General features: G+C 38.1%; 1 protein-coding gene across 1 annotated transcript in view; it reads right to left on the bottom strand.

Moving 5' to 3' along the window:
- LOC131980217 (uncharacterized) overlaps positions 1-18543 on the bottom strand; it is a 175057-nt gene that overhangs the window by 2380 nt on the left and 154134 nt on the right. Inside the window, exons 9-12 of the mRNA XM_059344430.1 lie at positions 18333-18450; positions 12114-12434; positions 4384-4591; positions 298-787 (exon numbers count right to left, since the gene is read on the bottom strand). Of these exons, the coding sequence (XP_059200413.1) occupies positions 298-787; positions 4384-4591; positions 12114-12434; positions 18333-18450 (1137 nt within the window). The remainder of the gene's footprint in view (positions 1-297; positions 788-4383; positions 4592-12113; positions 12435-18332; positions 18451-18543) is intronic.

The following is an 18543-nucleotide window of genomic DNA, read 5'->3' as shown; positions in this document are numbered from 1 at the left end:
TGACACAGCAAGGATCCTGACTTTTTACATATCTGCATCATGATGTAGTTATTTCAGCATACTTTTGATCCATTTATTGGAAGAACATCACAGCAAAATGTGTTTATTTTTTTACGATATGTCAGCTATAGCACTGCTGTATCTACAGATGCAGTAAACTCAGGATTATGTTATTTATCACACAACAGTGTTTGGTTTTCTGGCATCATGGAGATCAGAATACTTAGGGTCAAATCAGATCAGTTGAACAATGATCCCAAATGGTGTGTTTGGTGTGAAAGCGGACAGTCTACTTACCCAGTCCACATCTTGACAGGTGTTGACTTTGTCCTCGTTGCTCCCCTCTGTACAGTTGCTGGCGGTCCCCGTCCCTCCTCCTCTCTCCTGGCTGTCGCTGGTCCTCGGCGTTCCTCCATCAGACGTGCTAACACCACTTTGTGGCGCGGTCCCGTCACGGCTTCCCGTGCGACTCCCCGTTCGGCTTCCCGTGTTGATGTCAGTGGGAGATATGTAGACCGCCCCGGACTCCATGGCCCCGACCATGGCCCCCTGGTTCTGGATGACCAGAGAGTGGTCTGGCTGGCCTCCAGGGTAGCGGTATCCCAGCTCGGCCAGGCCCGGTTCAAATGTTCCACCCGGTGCGCGGCGTAGAACCGGTAAGGTGTGGCTGCTGTAACAGAGGCGGCCATAGAGAGGACCTCCTGGTCCTGAGTAGTTGTGCTCCACACCTGGATTCTGAGCCCAGCTGTAGGTGCGGGACTTGTCTTGGTTGTGGTGGGAGTAACGTCTGTAAGACACAAAGCAAAATCTACGTTCATCTCAGGTTCTTTTCGAGGCATTTTTACTTGATTTGACAGGCGGATGTCAGGAGAACTGATACTTTGGGACAAGTTTATGCCCAAATTCTGAAAACTTGATGGTAATTGTTTTTCTACAGTAGCTACAGTAATGGTTGTTAAGAATTTGGTTGATCATTTGGAATTTTTAATTGATCTGTGTATTTTCTAATTTTAATTTTATCTCTGACTGTGTATCAGTATCACTGAACTGAAACACGCCGAGCGTTCAGTTCTGCGTCCGTACGTCAATCAGCCAATGAGCTGAGAATTAAGTTGGATAAAGCTACAGTTTGAAAACTGAAAGTTGCAATAACAATTATAAAACACACAAGATATACATACAAGAGGATTAATTTGCAAAACTAGCTTACTGTATCAAACCTTGCTAGCATGAATTAATGAGTTTAATTTGATCCAAAACTTATTCAAAACATAAAACTTTCAACTCCTTGATGTTTTCTTTACAGTTTAATATCACTTGTTAGTTTTATGATTGACAGGAAGTCTCTTTTTGTCCTTTCAAAATAAAAGCGTCCGTTATCAAAACAGGCTTTTGCACAGTACTGTATATACATCTTTTATTTTGCCCATGTATGCAATTAATCAATGATTAAGTTATAGATGCTTGAGTTGGCAGGTTCCTTCCTAACACCCATCCCTAGTAGCTGCACGTTCCGTAGGGAACCGGGGAAGCCCAGGTTCCCTCCAGTGCAGCAGCCCACAGAGCTGTCCCTGCTTCACCCACTGCTTTATTCCCGCCGGATGACGCAAGCTTTGTTCCCTGCAGCATAGACTGAGACCGGGCCATTCTTCCCTTTTATTCAGATGCAAAACCAAGGTTGAATCTCAACCATTATGCATGTTTTTTCAGCCTTACATTGTTGGAACAGAGCAATTAATATTGGTAGCAAGAGCAACAAGTCAGCAGGCTGCTGTTACGAGTTAAGTTATATCTCGGATTCTATGAATTTCTCCTGTTACCCCAGCTTTAACCGACCTCACTTCTCATGCCTAAATCTAACTACGTTCCTTAGGTACCATATAGCTCAGGGATGGGCAACTAGAGGCCCGGGGGCCACATACGGCCCTCACCCTCACTTGAAGTGGCCCTCAGTACAACTACATGCATTTGAGCAAGAAATCTTAAAAGTTCAGTGTAAAAATGCACAAAATGACTTCTTGCAATTAATGTTAATCTGCTGTTCTTGCACTGATAAAAAAAGAAATCACAGTAAGTGGTTATTTTTTATTTGCTTCAAACCTTTTGTATTCCTATTTATACTGTTATACACTGCAAATAATTTGGTTCTTAAGGTAAAACAAACTTAGATTTAGAAGTGTTAGATAATTGATCTTGTTTTAAGAGTTAATTTCTTATTTTAAGTGTTCAACATGCTTATTTCTAGATTTAATCATCTTAATTCAAGACATCTTGTCAAGTGAAATTATCTGTCCATGCAGCAAGATCATTTCCCTCAGATTTATTGTTTTTATCTTGTTTTTAGACTCACCTTTTTTGCAGTGTACATGCATTTAAGCATGAAATATGTTTCATGAAAAATTGTGGCCCCCTGCAGCATTTAAGTTGCCCATCCCTGTTCTAGCTTCTACCATAATTTGTAGTGTTGAATCTTATGGCAGTGTATCCACGTAGTATGGTTTTTCTGTTCGTTCGTCCACATTGGGGAAAAAGTCCCTAGGTGGGACAAATCCAATTAAAGGGGTCCTCTAGTGATTTATTTCTGACTTGCATAGAGTTAAGTGACCTCTTTAGACAGATTTCATTTTTTTAATTGACGCAGCCAAGGCCAAGATATCCAGACTTTTATAATTGTAGTCTCAAAGGACAATCGCAGATAACCCTGACGACATCATCAGGGTTACTTTATCAGACTTGACAAAAGCTCCCTGCAGAGCCACTGAAGACATTATACAACTGCTGCTGCTAATCTCCATGACGACAGAAATTCAGATTTGTTGGAAAAAAAAAGTCTCTGTAAGTTGTCAAATACAACAGAACCACAAACTGCAGCTGTAAAGTTGCCATAAAGTTAAACTCCCCGCTCCTCTGTGACACACAGTTAAGAAAACGCATTAAAAACACCACAAAGGTGGCGTTTATTGCAGGGATATTGCAATGGATTGCATTAGATTTAAAGGGGTTTTCATGTTGTTGTGTCCACCTCCGTAAATTGCGAGAAGCAATTTCCGATAAACTAAATGCAGCCTTTGTACTTGTTTATGGCCTTTTCCATATGGCTTGCATGAATTCATCGGAGCTAATTATTAGTCCAAAGGCAAAAACAATGTTCCACAGAAACATCAAAGTGGGTGCAAAACAACTCTCTGATGTAGCAGAACATAAACGAGCTTTAACAAAATGAGCACAACAAAGTGGTCTCCCAGGACTGCAGAGCTTGATAGCCTTCTGTCTCAGCAGTTTGATCGGTGACTGATTATGATCTGGGAGTTAAGGCCCGATCAGTTACTTAAGGAGAACAATTAAGGGCTGGACTGAGATGAAAGCTTTTACTCTGAAGGGATAAAATTGTTTCCTCCTCAACTTCCTTTTAGCACTTAACAAGATGCCAGGCGTGAGGTTTGATGTAATTAAACAACAAGAGTTATCTATGGTAACATAATCTTTCACATTCACACACACACACACACACACACACACACACACACACACACACACACACACGTCTTTATATAGTTGTGAGGGCCACGATCGTTGAGTTCTTTGTGAGGGCCACCACTTCCCCTAGCCCAACACACACATTTCAGGGTTTACCATCTCTGTTAGGACCTTCCCTGAACTTCATAAAGATGATTAATTAAGGCCTTTAGAGGCTATCCTAGCATTTTCTTTGTGAGGACCGGGCAAAATGTCCTCACAACTACAAATGTCCTCACAATGTTGGTCTTCTGCTAGGGGTTGGCCCTCACAACTATCTAAAGACAAGCACACACACACACACACACACACACACACACACACACACACACACACACACACACACACACACACACACACAGACAGACAGACAGACTTTTATTTATTTTTTTTATTTTTTTTTATTTTGTCTCTGCATAATGTACTTTATTACCCGTGTCTTTTTTATCTACTGCTGATTTTAATGAGTTTTTCTCTTTCTTGTTTCTGGTCTCTGTAGCACTTTGAGATTTCTGTATGAAAAGTGCTTTACAAATAAAATGTATTATTATTATTATTATTATTACAGACACACACGCAGGCACAGACAGAGTAACACACAGACAGACAAAGAGACTTACACACAGACACACACACACACACACACACACACACACACACACACACACACACACACACACACACACACAGACAGACAGACAGACACACACACACACACAGACACACACACAGACAGACAGACTCACAGACACACACACACACACACACACACACACACACACACACGCACACACACAGACACAAAGACACACAGACACACAGACACAGATACACACACACACACACACACTCCCTGTGCCTACTCACACATTCCTGCTGTCCAGCGTGCGGTAGCCTCGTGAGCGTGAGCTGTGCGGGGCGCTCTGCAGCGCGGCGATGTCGAAGGCGGCGGTGTCGGCCTCGCCCCCGCCCTCGTCATCGTACGTTATGATGTTCTCACGTACGTCGTCTTCCTCCAGCGGTGACAGCGAGTCTCGCTTCTGACGGCGGAGCGACAATGACAGGGCACTCACCGCTGCAGAGGGAATAAAGGATATTGAGGCATAGGAGAGAAATTGGAAAAAGAATGATTAAGAAGCAGGGAGGGGGCAGGAGTCACAGGGGAAATAAAAAGGAAGGAGGAAGAGGAGGGAGTGAGCAAGGGAGAAATATTCAGGCAGACAAAGAGGTGAGACAAAACAAATACAGAGGAGGCCTGGGGTTGGAGGGCTGCTATATCATATCAGCAGGATACATGCCTCCACCATGTAATTGACTTTTTAGCTTCAGTCAGGAAAATGGACGCTTTATTCTCCCATGACCCCTCGACTCCTTTTCCATATTCCCAGAGCAGAGAGCTACATTTGACCCAGGGCTCTGGGCAAAGAACCAATCCATGGAAGCTCTTGTCCAACAAGGCCACCGGTGATAAAATCCAACCCGGTAAGATGGATTTGTTCTGCTGTGGTCATGCATGATCTGACAATTTCTGGTAAAACTCAATAAGTTTGTCATGTGCTGTATAAAACCAGGCTGTTTTCATGAACTTTTAATAGTTTCTCCTGGAGTTTGTAGGTATTCCAAGTGTTAAAAGCCATGAAGGACCACTATGGAAGGGGACATGGAAGGCCCAAACCAAACTAGGACTTTGACCCAGGAGACTGGTGTTCGGGTCCTGTTAACCCTTTGATGCACAACATATAAACACCTTCTAATGCTCAACATGGGTAAAAAATGACCTGCATTCATCTCCCATGTAATTTCATGCTGGCTGTGTGTTTGAATATCTTTTTTTTAATTACAACAGATCATTATATCCATTTTTCCTTTCATATTTCATGATGAAAAATAGTTTTTGTATTATTACATCCAGTTTACACACATGGGTCAAAAATGACCTTGTGCATTTGAAGCGTAGTGATACAAAAAGTGAAACACTAAATTAACAATTTGAGTATAAGTGTAACTATGTTTGTCTTATTTTGAAGGTTTAACTTTAAAAGAGTTGTTAGAACCACCAGATTACATTGGAAAATCACATATTTTAACATTTGAGACTTATTAGAGCCACCAAATAATAATTTCCATTGGAAAAAACACCAATTTAACAAACTAGGATTGTTAATATTTGTGTCCTCTTTGTCAGGTTTTAAATTGGTGACAACATATAAACACCTTCTAATGCACAACATGGGTCAAAAATGACCTTGTGCATTAGAAGCGTAGTGATAAAAAGGGTTTTATTCAAAAAGTAAGAAAAGAAAACAAAAAATTAGGATGTATGATGATCAAAAACAAGTTAATTGAGGAAAACCTGCAATACTGAAAGATGAAATGAATTTATTGCAAAGATATAGATTATAAAAACTTAGTCGGGTCACTTTAGACCATGTTGTGCATCAAAGGGTTAAGTGAGTTATGTCTGTAAATAGTGTTTTTTAAGCCTAACACTGTTGTTTTTTCCTAACCTTATAGCCAAGTGGTTTTGGTAAATAGCCAAAAACATGTCATTTTGGATGTTTTACAGCATTAATGTTGTAAATTAGCGATCATCGATCGATAGTTACATGTTGAAAACATTGTTCGTTTGTCAAAGTTTTAGATTTAGATTTACATTTAGTCATTTCGCAGACGATTTTATCCAAAGCGAATACAGGAAGAAAAAAGCAAACAATCAAGGTATAGTGCAGTAAGAGCCATTAGTGCATCAATAAGTGCTTTTTTAGGATTTCATACGTACTGCAGAAGTTTTCATGATAAACAATACAGACCTGCTCATAAGAAAACATCGATAAAGTAGGTAAATATTGTACTTTGTAAAGTTAATATAAGGAACACTTGTTCATGGGTCTAAAATTTTGAAAAAAACAGTCAATTATATTGGATTGAAAACCTCTGCTTACAGTGTTGTAGTGTAAGTGAACTAGCAGTTTAACTGAATTTTTGGGGTTCTGGATGATGAATGAATTAATGAGACAAGTGGAAACTTCTTGCAATAAACTTGGCACTTTTGCTGGAATATATTATATTCTGGTATAATTTTGTACCCCTTCAATTTGAGCTTTAATTGACTCCCAAACTTGCTTCATTCAGCCTCCTCCAGTGTGAAGTAATTGGCATCTTTTCAATGCTTTCAATGAAGCTTCCCCTACACTCTGTAGTCTGCCTGTATGTCCTGGTGTATGTCTGCACACTGTGTCTCTATATGGATGTTCTGCATATGGTTAATGTTCTGCACTAAGTAAATCTACAGCCTAAATGTTTTAGAACAGGTATTAGCGACCCTGGACATGGTTGGCATTGATCTGCTAGGACGTTTGGTGGCCAACTGTAATGTTGAAAACAGCGTTTGTTCGTTCATCCAATTTGTAGCATGTCATACGAATCGTACTGCAGAAGTTTTCATGAGAAATAATACAGACCTGCTCATGAGAAAACATTGATAAAGTAGGGAAATATTGTACTTTTTACAGTTAATAAAAGGAACACTTGTTCATGGGTCCAGATTATTTAATAAACAGTCAATTACACTAGATCCAATTTGAAAAAACCTCTGCTTACAGTGTTGTAGTGAACTACATGTAAATAAACTAACATAGAGGGGCGGCATAGCTTGAAATATCATACCAATTGTTCATTTTGTGCTAAAAGCACAACATTTGGCGGATGTGTTGATTAATATATTGGGAACAAAACTGGATATTGGGCCATCACAAACTCAGACTCTGGTTGCCATGGCAGCCATTTTTAAAATAGGGTCACTTCGCACCGTATTACGTCAACTTCCTGATATGATATCCTGGCGTGCTTTTTACCAATGGATTCCTTAGATCTTTTATTATAAGACAGTTTCAAAAGATAGATATGAACGCCAAGGAGTTCCATTTATTACTGTAACATGCAGAGGCAATCTCCACATTTTGTTGCGTTTTCTTTAATTTGTTATTGTTTTACATTGTCAAAAAACATATATTCACTTGAACTTGTATGTAATTAATATTTGTGGTGTTGTAAACATGTGAACAGCAGCTTGGAGGCCCAGGTTCTATCTACTTGTAACAGCTGGCCGCCATTTTTGGAAAATTGCCAGCCATGGTCATCAGAATGCGAATATGCGATGGCCAAATATCCAGTCTTTTACCAAATATATTAAGCTATATATGTACCAAATTTGGTGCTTTTATTACAAAATGAACAATGGGCCCCACTAGCAGTTTAAATACATTATGCAGTTAAGGATAATGAATGAAACAAGTGGGAACTTTTGCAATAAACTCAATTGAGAGGCACTTTTGCTTGAATATTTTATATTCTGGTATAATTTTGTACCCCTTCAATTTCATCATTAAAAAAGTAGCTTTAGTTTACTCCTAACTTTGCTTCATTCAGCCTCCTCCAGTAGCAGTAAAGTAATTGGCAGCTTTTCAATGCTTTAAATGAAGCTTCCCCTACACTGTCTGCCTGTATGTCCTGGTTTATGTCTGCACACTGTGTCTCTATATGGATGTTCTGCATATGGTTAATGTTCTGCAGGAAATAAGTCTGCAGCCTTGACATTGTTGGGGTTTGCATTAGTTGATTTTCATCAAACTAATCTAATGATTCTGTAGGGGAGTGGCACATCTTTCCTAATAATGTGGGGGATCACCCATACGCCATGACAAACATGTATTTCTGTCTTCATAGGAGACATAGAGAATGGTTACCAGTTGGCTGCATATCCGGCTAATGTGTGCCAAGCCCCTTTTTAATAACCAGATGGGATCCTGATGGAGCTGTTGTCTGAGCTGTAAGAACATTTTGTGGAGGGCCCTGTTATACTGTTCTGGATTAGCAAGAACCTCTTATGGACAAGGAAAGCGAAATTGTCCTGGCACGAAGCTTCAGCTCTATTTTAACCCATTTAAGGCGGGAAAGCATTACCACATTTCTACCATTAAAACCTGTTGGGGCGCTGTTGTGTTATTCTACCATTAAAGCCGGGAAAGCAGATACGTCGTTTTGTAGTATTTGTAGTTTTTTCCACCTATTTTCGGTCTCTTGGCCAATGAAATGCATCAGAATACATGTGGGAGTGTCGCAATGCAACATGGGACTTTTCCAGAACAACACAAAATGACTAAAAAAAGACACAAAATGACCAAAAAAAGACACATAAAGACACAACATGACTAAAAGAAGACACAAAATAACTTAAAAAAGATACAAAATGACTAAAAAAAGACACAAAATCAGAATACATGTGGGAGTGTCGCAATGCAACATGGGACTTTTCCAGAACTTATAAATCATGGCGGAAGACGACTATAGCGGAGGAGCTCAGCAGGAAGTGACGGAAGAGATCTGATGAAAACAGCGCCGATGATTTTATTGCTGATCTGGACTTTGAACCCTCGGAACCAATCGACCGGCATTTATGGATGAGGAATATGTTTTTAGACGACATATTTTCACCGAAGAACAGACAGATTTGTGGCCATCTGGAGATAATAACAATAATAATACAAATTGATTGTGATGATGTTATAAGAAATCATGACTGTTTATGTTTTATATTACTTTATGTGTCGTTGAGTACCCTGAAAAGTGCAATATAGATAAAATGTATTTTTATTATTTATTATTATTATCTTTTTTTATTTTATTACAGTAGTCTAATGAGAACTGTCTATTTCTTCCAGTGGTCATATCATGTTTGCGTCTTGCTAATGGGCATGTATTAGTATTATGCATAGGATTTTTATCAGTCAAATGTAACATTTACGGAGTTTGTTGATTTAAAAAAAAAATTTTATTGAAGGTTTGGACAAATAAACTCAACTTCTCATGAAAGCCACGGGTATAAGCGCTCAAATACTTTTTCAATTTCATTTCTATCTGCTACAGAGGCTGAGAAATCTTCTGCTGAATTTCCAGAAAAACTTCAGGTTTTAGGGGGTTCTTTCAGAATCGCCCAGAGGTTTTACAGGCATTTTTTCCAGCCATTTTAGGCCTTAATGGGTGAACCTATATGATCTGACAGTTATTTTCTCACTTTAACCTACTTTATCAACACATTGAGCCCAAAAATCATGAAATCCGATTTGAAAATTATAGTATTTACTACAATAAAAACCACAAATATGCTCAATGAACTCTTTTGGAACTTGAAAATGTAAACATAGGATACAAATATGAACATATAAAAAGGTAATAATTTAAATATAATAGGGTTTTAATAGAGGTTTTACAGGCATTTTTTCTAGGCGTTTTAGGCCTAAATGGGTTAACCTATATGATCTGACAGTTATTTTCTCACTTTAACCTACTTGATCAACATATTGAGCCCAAAAATAATGAAATCGGAGTTGAAAATTATACTATTTACTACAATAAAAACCACAAATATGCTCAATGAGATCCTAAACATCCTAAACATAGGATAGAAATATGAACATATAAAAAGGTAATCATTTAAATATAATTAAACTATATACAAAAAAGTCCCATAAAACATGTATATTTATAGTTTTAGGGGGTTCTTTCAAAATCGCCCAGAGCTTTTACAGGCATTTTTTCCAAGCATTTTAAGCCTAAGTAGGTTAAATCTACAAACTTGAGGCGAACGCTATAAAGTTGTGTGTGTTTCCCGCTGTGCCCTTGTCACTTAGAGCGCTGAATTCTAAACTCCACTGAAAGCCACTTTGCATGATCACCTTCACGCCATGTTGCGCTTCCTTCTTGATTGAACTGGTCTCCTGCAGAATGATAATGCCCCTATCAACAAGGCATGAGTAGTGATCCAACAGACTGCATAGAAATGACAATGATGCTGGCCACGAGCCAAAGCCTGCTCAGCACCTAGACATTATCCAATTGAGCATTTGAGAGTTTCTGCAAAGGTGGCGGTGACATTTTATTATGCCGCTATCAAAAACCGGAGGGCCCGGATAATCACTCAGAATTGTTATTTTAGCAGTGATTAGTGCTGACCTTGCTGCAGGAGATAACTGGACCAAAATTGCGAGGAAAAGTAAACCCGGCTATTGAGCAGCTGTGACTAAGAAAAATATTTACGCTGCAGCCTCCATTATTTTCATATGCAGATTAAGCATCCAGGGATGTAGTGGAGGGTAAACAGCCCTAAACACTATTTACTCATGTTTTCATTTGTAGATTAGCATTACACTCCTTTATAGGCAGTAAATCTTAATGGTATGACTTCATAAATAATGCTAAGCGCTGTAGTAAAATATGATGTTGGTTATATAAGTGAGGGTCTTTCCAGGGACAAAAAATGATTCCTATTAACTCTTTTTTCTTGTTATTGTCTCATGGTGATTTCATCACTGTGTATCTATGTGTGTAAACTCAAAGCCTTCTGTATTTTTTCTATATTATCTAGTCATTTACCACATATATTTACATATTGATTCATACCACTACATGCAATTTATTTAACCTATTTAACATGCTAAAATATATTTTCTCCAATGTGCAAAATCTGTAAAATGCAAAGTACTTTCAGGAAAACAAACAAACACAAATATATATATTAATAATAAATGACAAATAGCAGAAATGTATGTATAGAATGTACAGTCATGGAAAAAAATACTAGACCACCCTTCTTCAATTTCTTGAAGTTTTCTTTAGTTGTTATCATTATATTTGTCCAAACAAATGTACCTTTAGGTGTACCAGGTGTTAAAATGAACAATAAACTGAGGAAAACAATGGTGGTCTAATCATTTTTCCATGACTGTTTGTATATGTTTTATTTTATTCTGTTTTCTATATCTATGTGTCTGTATCTTTAGCTGCTGTGACAACTACATTTCCCTGCTGCAGGATAAATAAAGTCATATCTTCTCTCATCTTCTGACCAAACTATGTTTATGCAGCTTTGTTTATTCGCTCTAAACCAGTTGATGGAAACGCCCCTAAATCGCATTTTCAAAATTTGCTAAGACTTTAAATGGGTACATGGCTTCACTTCTCAAACCTGGAGGCTACATCCACTTCTTCTCTATACAGTCTACAGTACCTTTTTGTGCAGCATCAGTGACCTGCTGCAGGATAAATAAAGTCTTATCTTATTTTATCTTATCTTATTTGCTACTATTTATTAGTCTATTTCTATCTATACATATTTTATCATGCTCTATTTCTTAATTATTTATCTATTATTTTATCTTTTTTATCTAGCTTTTTTTATTTTATTTTTAATTTTTATTTATTTATTTTTTAACTTTCCATTGTTATTATTGACTTTTACTTTATTATATATATATATATATATATATATATATATATATATATACACATACATACATATATGTATATATATATATATATATACACATATATATATATATATATATATATATATATATGAAGGTGGGTGGGGTGGAGGGTATTTGCTTGTTTCTATGTTTCATTATTTTTTCATTATTATTATTATTGTTATTTTCTCCTTTTTGATGTAAAGCGCTTTGTGTTGCATCTCTCTTGTATGAAAAGTGCTGTACAAATAAAGTCTGATAAAGTCTTATCTTATCTTATCTTAAAGTATTTACCCAATAATGTGGCGACACAAGCCAGGATGGCCAGCAGGGCGGCGGTGCTGAGGCCGGGGGACGGCAGCGTGGACTGCTGAGGGAGACACACCGCCTCCCTCTCCCAGTCCCACTCGCCCTCCGCCTGTTTCTCCTTCTCCTTCTCCCCGGCCCGCGCCCCTCCTCTCAGGCAGGGACAGACGGACACGGTGACCGTCCCGGTGCTGGTGAGGCCAGACGTCCCGTCCCTCAGGACCAGCGGCACGTGGAGCGTCAGGGAGGACGAGGAGGAGCGGGACAGAGGCTGGACCTGGGACAGCAGCACCAGGCTGGCTGTGGGGCCTGCAGGGACACAATACAACCATGTTACCTGCAGGGAGCCATTCTTTATTCCTCGTCCTGAGCCCAGAGAACAGCAGGAGGTCATAATTATCAAATGATCCACATACATCACTTTGCTTGTGTTTGCAAATTTGTGTCTCCAATCAATAGGTGATTGATTTATAAGACAAAGGGAAGAGGCACACAGGGAACATGTCACAAGGCTTTACACTTTACCAGACGCTATTCTCCTCACCTTGAGTCTGTGTGTGTGTGTGTGTGTGTGTGTCTGTATGTGTCTGTGTGTGTGTGTGTGTGTGTGTGTGTGTCTGCGTGTGTGTGTGTGTGTAAGTGTGTGTGTGTGTGTGTGTGTGTGTGTGTCTGCGTGTGTGTGTGTGTGTGTGTGTAAGTGTGTGTATGTGTATGTGTGTGTGTCTGTGTCTGTGTCTGTGTGTCTGTGTCTGTGTGCGTGTGTGCATGTATGTATGTGTGCGTGTGTCTGTGTGTGTGTGTGAGTGTATATGTCTGTGTGTGTCTCTGTGTGTGTCTGTGTGTGAGTGTGTGTGTCTGTGCGTGTGAGTGTGTATGTCTGTGTGTGTCTGTGTGTGTGAGTGAGTGTGTATGTCTGTGTCTGTGTGTCTGTGTGTGTGTGTGCATGTGTGTGTGTGTGTGTCTGTGTGTGTGTATGTGTGTGTCTGTGTGTGTGTGTGTGTGTGTGTGTGTGTGTGTGTGTGTCTGTGTGTGTGTATGTGTGTGTCTGTGTGTGTGTGTGTGTGTGTGTGTGTGTGAGGGCAACTGCCTGTCAGTCAAAGTGCCAACGCCTTTAATTGTGGATGACTTTGTGCCTTAAAATGAATCAAGCAGATGAGTTCTATAAAACTTCACCTCCTCACAGTTGTCATTGTGATTTTAAGCTTGTTTCAGTTGAAGGGTGAAATTAGCTTTAGGTCACTTTCACAACCCAAGTCAGTTTGGTTCGTCCGAATCAGAGTAAAGTTGATACTTTTGGTGTGTTTTTTATTTAGTCTGGTTTGCTTTCACAGTGCAGGAATGTAAGCGGACCAAAAAAAAAAAGATTAGGAGGGGTTACGAGGGGCGTGTACGAAGTTGGAGGGCTGGCAATATACTTGCACTGATATTTCTTATTGGTTGAAAAGTTGGCGGTGAAAAATGTAAACAAAGCAATGTGGAACCAAGTGCAGACCAAGTAAAAGAAAAATACACAAAATTACTAAAAAAGACACAAAATCATTAAAAAAGACACCAAATTTCCAAAAAAGACACAAAATTACAAAAAAAGATACAAAATTACCAAAAAACACACAAAATTACTAAAAAAAGACACAAAATCATTAAAAAGACACAAAATTGCCAAAAAAATCACACAAAATTACAAAAAAAAGACACAAAATTACAAAAAATTCACAGTATTATTAAAAAGAAACACAATTATTAAAAAAGAAACAAATATACCAAAACAAGACACAAAATTACCAAAAAAGTAATTAAAGGGACCTTCCACACACAGCACTCACATTATAAAACTCACATTAAACTTTCATATCAAGGTGGGGGCCACAAAATATCGTCACAAGGGCCACAATTGGCCCGCGGGCCGCGAGTTTGAGACCCATGATTTAGGTAACATTTGAGTGTGTGTTTCTGCTCTGTGTACTTCTGTGTTTGTGAGGAAATTGTGAGTTCTGGACCTACAGAGTGACATCTTGGCTTCTTATGTTGGGGTCAGACTTTCAAATATTTCTAAATGCTTAAATAGTTGACAGATAAGTTATGTTGATCTGTTTATTCTGTCCCTCAGTTATTTATTATTTATGTGTTTTTCTGACATGCAGTATGATTTGTAATTGGACCTGCTAATGATCTGAGAAGTCTCTGGCTATCATTTGCACCATTGGCCTGCTAATTGTCCCGAAACTTGGCAGAACGGTGCTGAGTGAACCTGCTCCGGTTGTGATGTGGATCTGGAAGATAAACTCGGTGACATGTGGAATCAAAGGCCTCTTTGATGTGTCATCCAACAGCAGAACAGAGAAAAAGAAGAACATGTTCTGTTCTCATATGGACAGGTTGTCTGACAAAGCCTCGCTGCATTATTTGCTTTGTTAAAAATGGCTAATGATTTGATCTGCGGTTCAGATCAGAGAAGATTGTTTATATAATGAGTCTTGTTTATGTGACTTTGTGGAGCCTTTCATGCTGATTAATGTTTTTCACACTATGTTTGGGTGCCCTCTTATCTTGTTTTTTTGAAGCCTTTTTACATTTAATTTAGATAAAAATCTAAAAATAACTCCCATGCAGACACTCAGAGGATCTTTTGCCTAAAAGTTAGTCAGACCAGTAGAAGCCGGAGCTGTTCTGTTGTTGCTCTGTCCTTCTAAATGTTACATGTGAACTTTTAGTCACAAAGTCTTAACAAACTAGAGAGCAGCTTGTTATGTGAGCCACTGGCTGTGATGCCTATTAGTGTGCATGGTGCAGTGGATTTTTTATCAGTTAACAAAATGCAAAGTGAGTGAACATAAGAAAAAAATAAATTAATATGTGGTGTGACCACCCTTTGTCTTCAAACCAGCATCAAGTAAGTTTTTTCTAATAATTTTGTGTCTTTTTTTTAGTAATTTTGTTTATTTTTGGGGTAATTTTGTGTCTTTTTTTGGTCATTTTTTGTCTTTTTTAAAGTAATTTTGTGTCTTTTTTGTCATTTTATGTCTTTTTTAGTCATTTTGTGTCTTTTTTTGGTCATTTTGTGTCCTTTTTTGTCATTTTGTGTCTTTTTTAAAGTAATTTAGCTTTTTTTGGTCATTTTGTGTCTTTTTTTTTGTCATTTTGTGTCTTTTTTAAGTAATTTAGTTTTTTTTCTGCCATTTTGTGTCTAATTTAGATAAAATCTAAAAATAACCCCCATGCAGATACTCAGAGGCTCTTTTGCCTAAAAGTTAGTCAGACCAGTAGAAGCCAGAGCTGCTCTGTTGTTGCTCTGTCCTTCTAAATTATTTCATGTGAACTTTTAGTCACAAAGTCTCAACAAACTAGAGAGCAGCTTGTTATGTGAGCCACTGGCTGTGATGCCTATTAGTGTGCATGGTGCAGTGGATTTTTTATCAATTAACAAAATGCAAAATGAGCGAACAGAAGAAAAAAATAAATCAATATTTTCTTTCTTTTTTTTTCTTCCTTTTTCTTATTTTTCCAACACTCAATATTGTTGATATGTTTGGTTGGTAGTACTGCCATTGCTATTTATTTATTTATTTATTTATTTTGTTTGTTATGCTACACTACCATTTTATCTTCTTTGCTGCTGTTGCTATTATTGCCCAATTGATGCTTTCCACACCTGCTTGTTTGTTTGTGTTAAACTAAATGGAAAAACCAATAAAAAAATAAATATATATATATATATATTTGGTGACAGCCCCTTTTGTCTTCAACCCAGCATCAATTGTTCTAGGTATTTTTTTGCACATAGGATGGGCGTTTGGAAGGAACCTTCCTGTTTTGATAACAGACACTTTTATTTTGAAAGGACGAAAAGAGACTTCCTATTGATCGTAAAACTAACGCTACTCAAATGAGATTAAACTGTAAAGATAACTTCAAGGAGTTCAATGTTTTATGTTTTACCCCCCAAAGAGGTTAGTTTTCTCAGTAATCTTCATATTTAAATGTGTTTTCTGTTTTAATAAGCTTTGGATCAAATTAAACTCAGTAATTCATGCTAGCAAGGTTTGATACAGTAAGATAGTTTCGCTCCAATTAATCCTCTTCTCAATTAACTGTTGGAGCAATGTTCAACTTTCTGCCAGTGACACAGACCTTAATTTATGTTTGTATGTATGGCAATGTATGGCATTTATTTGTACCATTTCATGTATTCATTGATGTCAACATCATCATTTTTTCCATTTATTTAGTGATGTCCACATTTATTTTTTTATTTCTACATTCAAGAGTCATTTGTTGTTGAGATTTTCACTTTTTAATTTAGATTTATGGTTGATTTTTCTTTTGTTGTACCATTTTTATTCAAACAGACTCAAAAATGATTAAAAAAAGAATCACATTTTCTATATATTTACCAGTATTTTGTCATATCTTTGATAATATCGTTATTGCAAAAACACCCTTAAAATATGGTGATATTCTCTCCCAGCACTCTGAATGGAGCAAAACAAAGAGTCATGTGAGTTTCACGTTGTTCCGCTGATTGACTGGCCTATAATGCAACAAAACGTGCAGTAAAACAGCAAGAGGTGAAGAAGAAGAGGAGGACTGCTGGCTGATGTAATCAGGGATGTACTGCATATTAAATGAAGGTTTTAGAATATTTAAAAAAAAACTTGAGCTTTGCAGATGTTTTATGTTTTATTCAGCATGTTTGTTGGAGCTCAAGGATAGGAACAATGTGTTTCGGTGTGAAACACTGACTGCAAAGACGCTTCTGTTTGTTTACAGGGAAACTGCACAGGTGAAGGTTAACTTTTAAAAAATATATATTTGTGGACAAATATTTTCTTTATGCATAAAAAAAAGTGTTATTAAAGGTTTCATTCATCAGAAAGAGCCCCTAAACAATGGGTCTCAAACTCGCGGACCGCGGGCCAATAGCGGCCCTCGTGACGATATTTTGTGGCCCTCACCTTGATATGAAAGTTTATTGTGAGTTTTATATGAATGTCTCTTTACCGTGTTGTATGTGGAAGGTGTATGACGACGTTAACAAAAAGAAAGGCAGCTGCTACCGGAGCGTTTATTATCTGTCGTGTTGTTGTTACCGGAAGAAGTGGAAATGTTTTTTGGTAATTTTGTGTCTTTTTTTTGGTCATTTTGTGTCTTTTTTGAGTAATTTAGTTTTTTTTCTGTCACTTTGTGTCTTTTCTTTTAGTTATTTCGTGTCTTTTTTTGGTAATTTTGTGTCTTTTTCTAATAATTTTGTTGCTTCTTTAGTAATTATGTGTATTTTTTGGGTCATTTTGTGTCTTTTTTTGGTCATTTTGTGTCTTCTTTTAGTTATTTTGTGTCTTTTTTCAAAGTAATTTAGTGTTTTTTTTCAGTCATCTTGTGTCTTTTTTAGTCATTTTGTGTCTTTTTAAGTAATTTAGTTTTTTTCCGTCACTTTGTGTCTTTTGTTTTAGTCATTTTGTGTTTTTTTTCTGTCATTTTGTGCCTTTTTTTAAGTAATCTATGACATTATGCAATAATACATCTAACATCCTTGAATGAACAAGCTCAACTGTATGAAAGTGTACTGTACTGTATATGTCTGTTAGTGTGTACTTGGCCTTTGTTCAGCGCGTGCATGTGTGTGTGTGTGTGTGTGTGTCTGTGTGTGTGTGTCTGTGTGTGTGTGTGTGTGTGTGTGTGTCTGTGTGTGTGTATTTGTGCTGGAAAATGGGCCAAAGAAAGCGGTACAGACGGAGAATGTACTAGAAACAAATACTAAGTAGCTAAATTCAATTGAGCTGAAGTGAATTAAATGAAGCAGCTCTGATTTCTTCAAAAGCTTCTCATTGGAAACTGTAAGTATATGTGGTTGTGGGGGAAAAAGAAGAGGAGGAGGAGGAGGAGGAGGAGAAGATGGATGCAGAGGATATGGGAAGGCAAACAAGAGGGACGAATAAAAGAGAGGCAGCATAACAAAGCAAAACAATGGGGCCACCAGAGTTGGGAGATGGATGGTAGAAGAGAGAGGCAGAGACAGAAAAAAGAGAAAAGGAGGGAGGCAGAGAGAAGAGGGAGAGTAGCAGACAAGACAAAGATGGGAAGAGAAAGGCGGAAAGAAAATGTAGGATTAAGAGGGTAAAAAAAGTGTGAAAAAACAGTGTGAGTCTGCCAGGGGAACAAAAAAAAAGGAATTAAGAGATATACAGCAAGAGGGAAAGATTGAGTGCCTACCACCACTGTCCCTGACGCTGAAGTTGAGGGCAGCGCTGGACTCCGGAGGGATGCTGAAATACACAGTGCTGTCATTCCCTCCCTCATCTCTATCAATCGCCCGCAACACCTGCACCACCTGAAACCAAGAGATAGAGAGAGCAGAGGAGATTGGCTGAGGGGAGGGTGTGAATGTGTCTGTGTGTGTGTGTGTGTGTGTGTGGGGGGAGAA

This window comes from Centropristis striata, chromosome 11, assembly GCF_030273125.1.
Source record: "Centropristis striata isolate RG_2023a ecotype Rhode Island chromosome 11, C.striata_1.0, whole genome shotgun sequence".
NCBI classification, from domain to species: domain Eukaryota; kingdom Metazoa; phylum Chordata; class Actinopteri; order Perciformes; family Serranidae; genus Centropristis; species Centropristis striata.
Note: the sequence above shows the minus strand (reverse complement) of the source record. Positions and strands in the feature narration are given on the sequence as shown.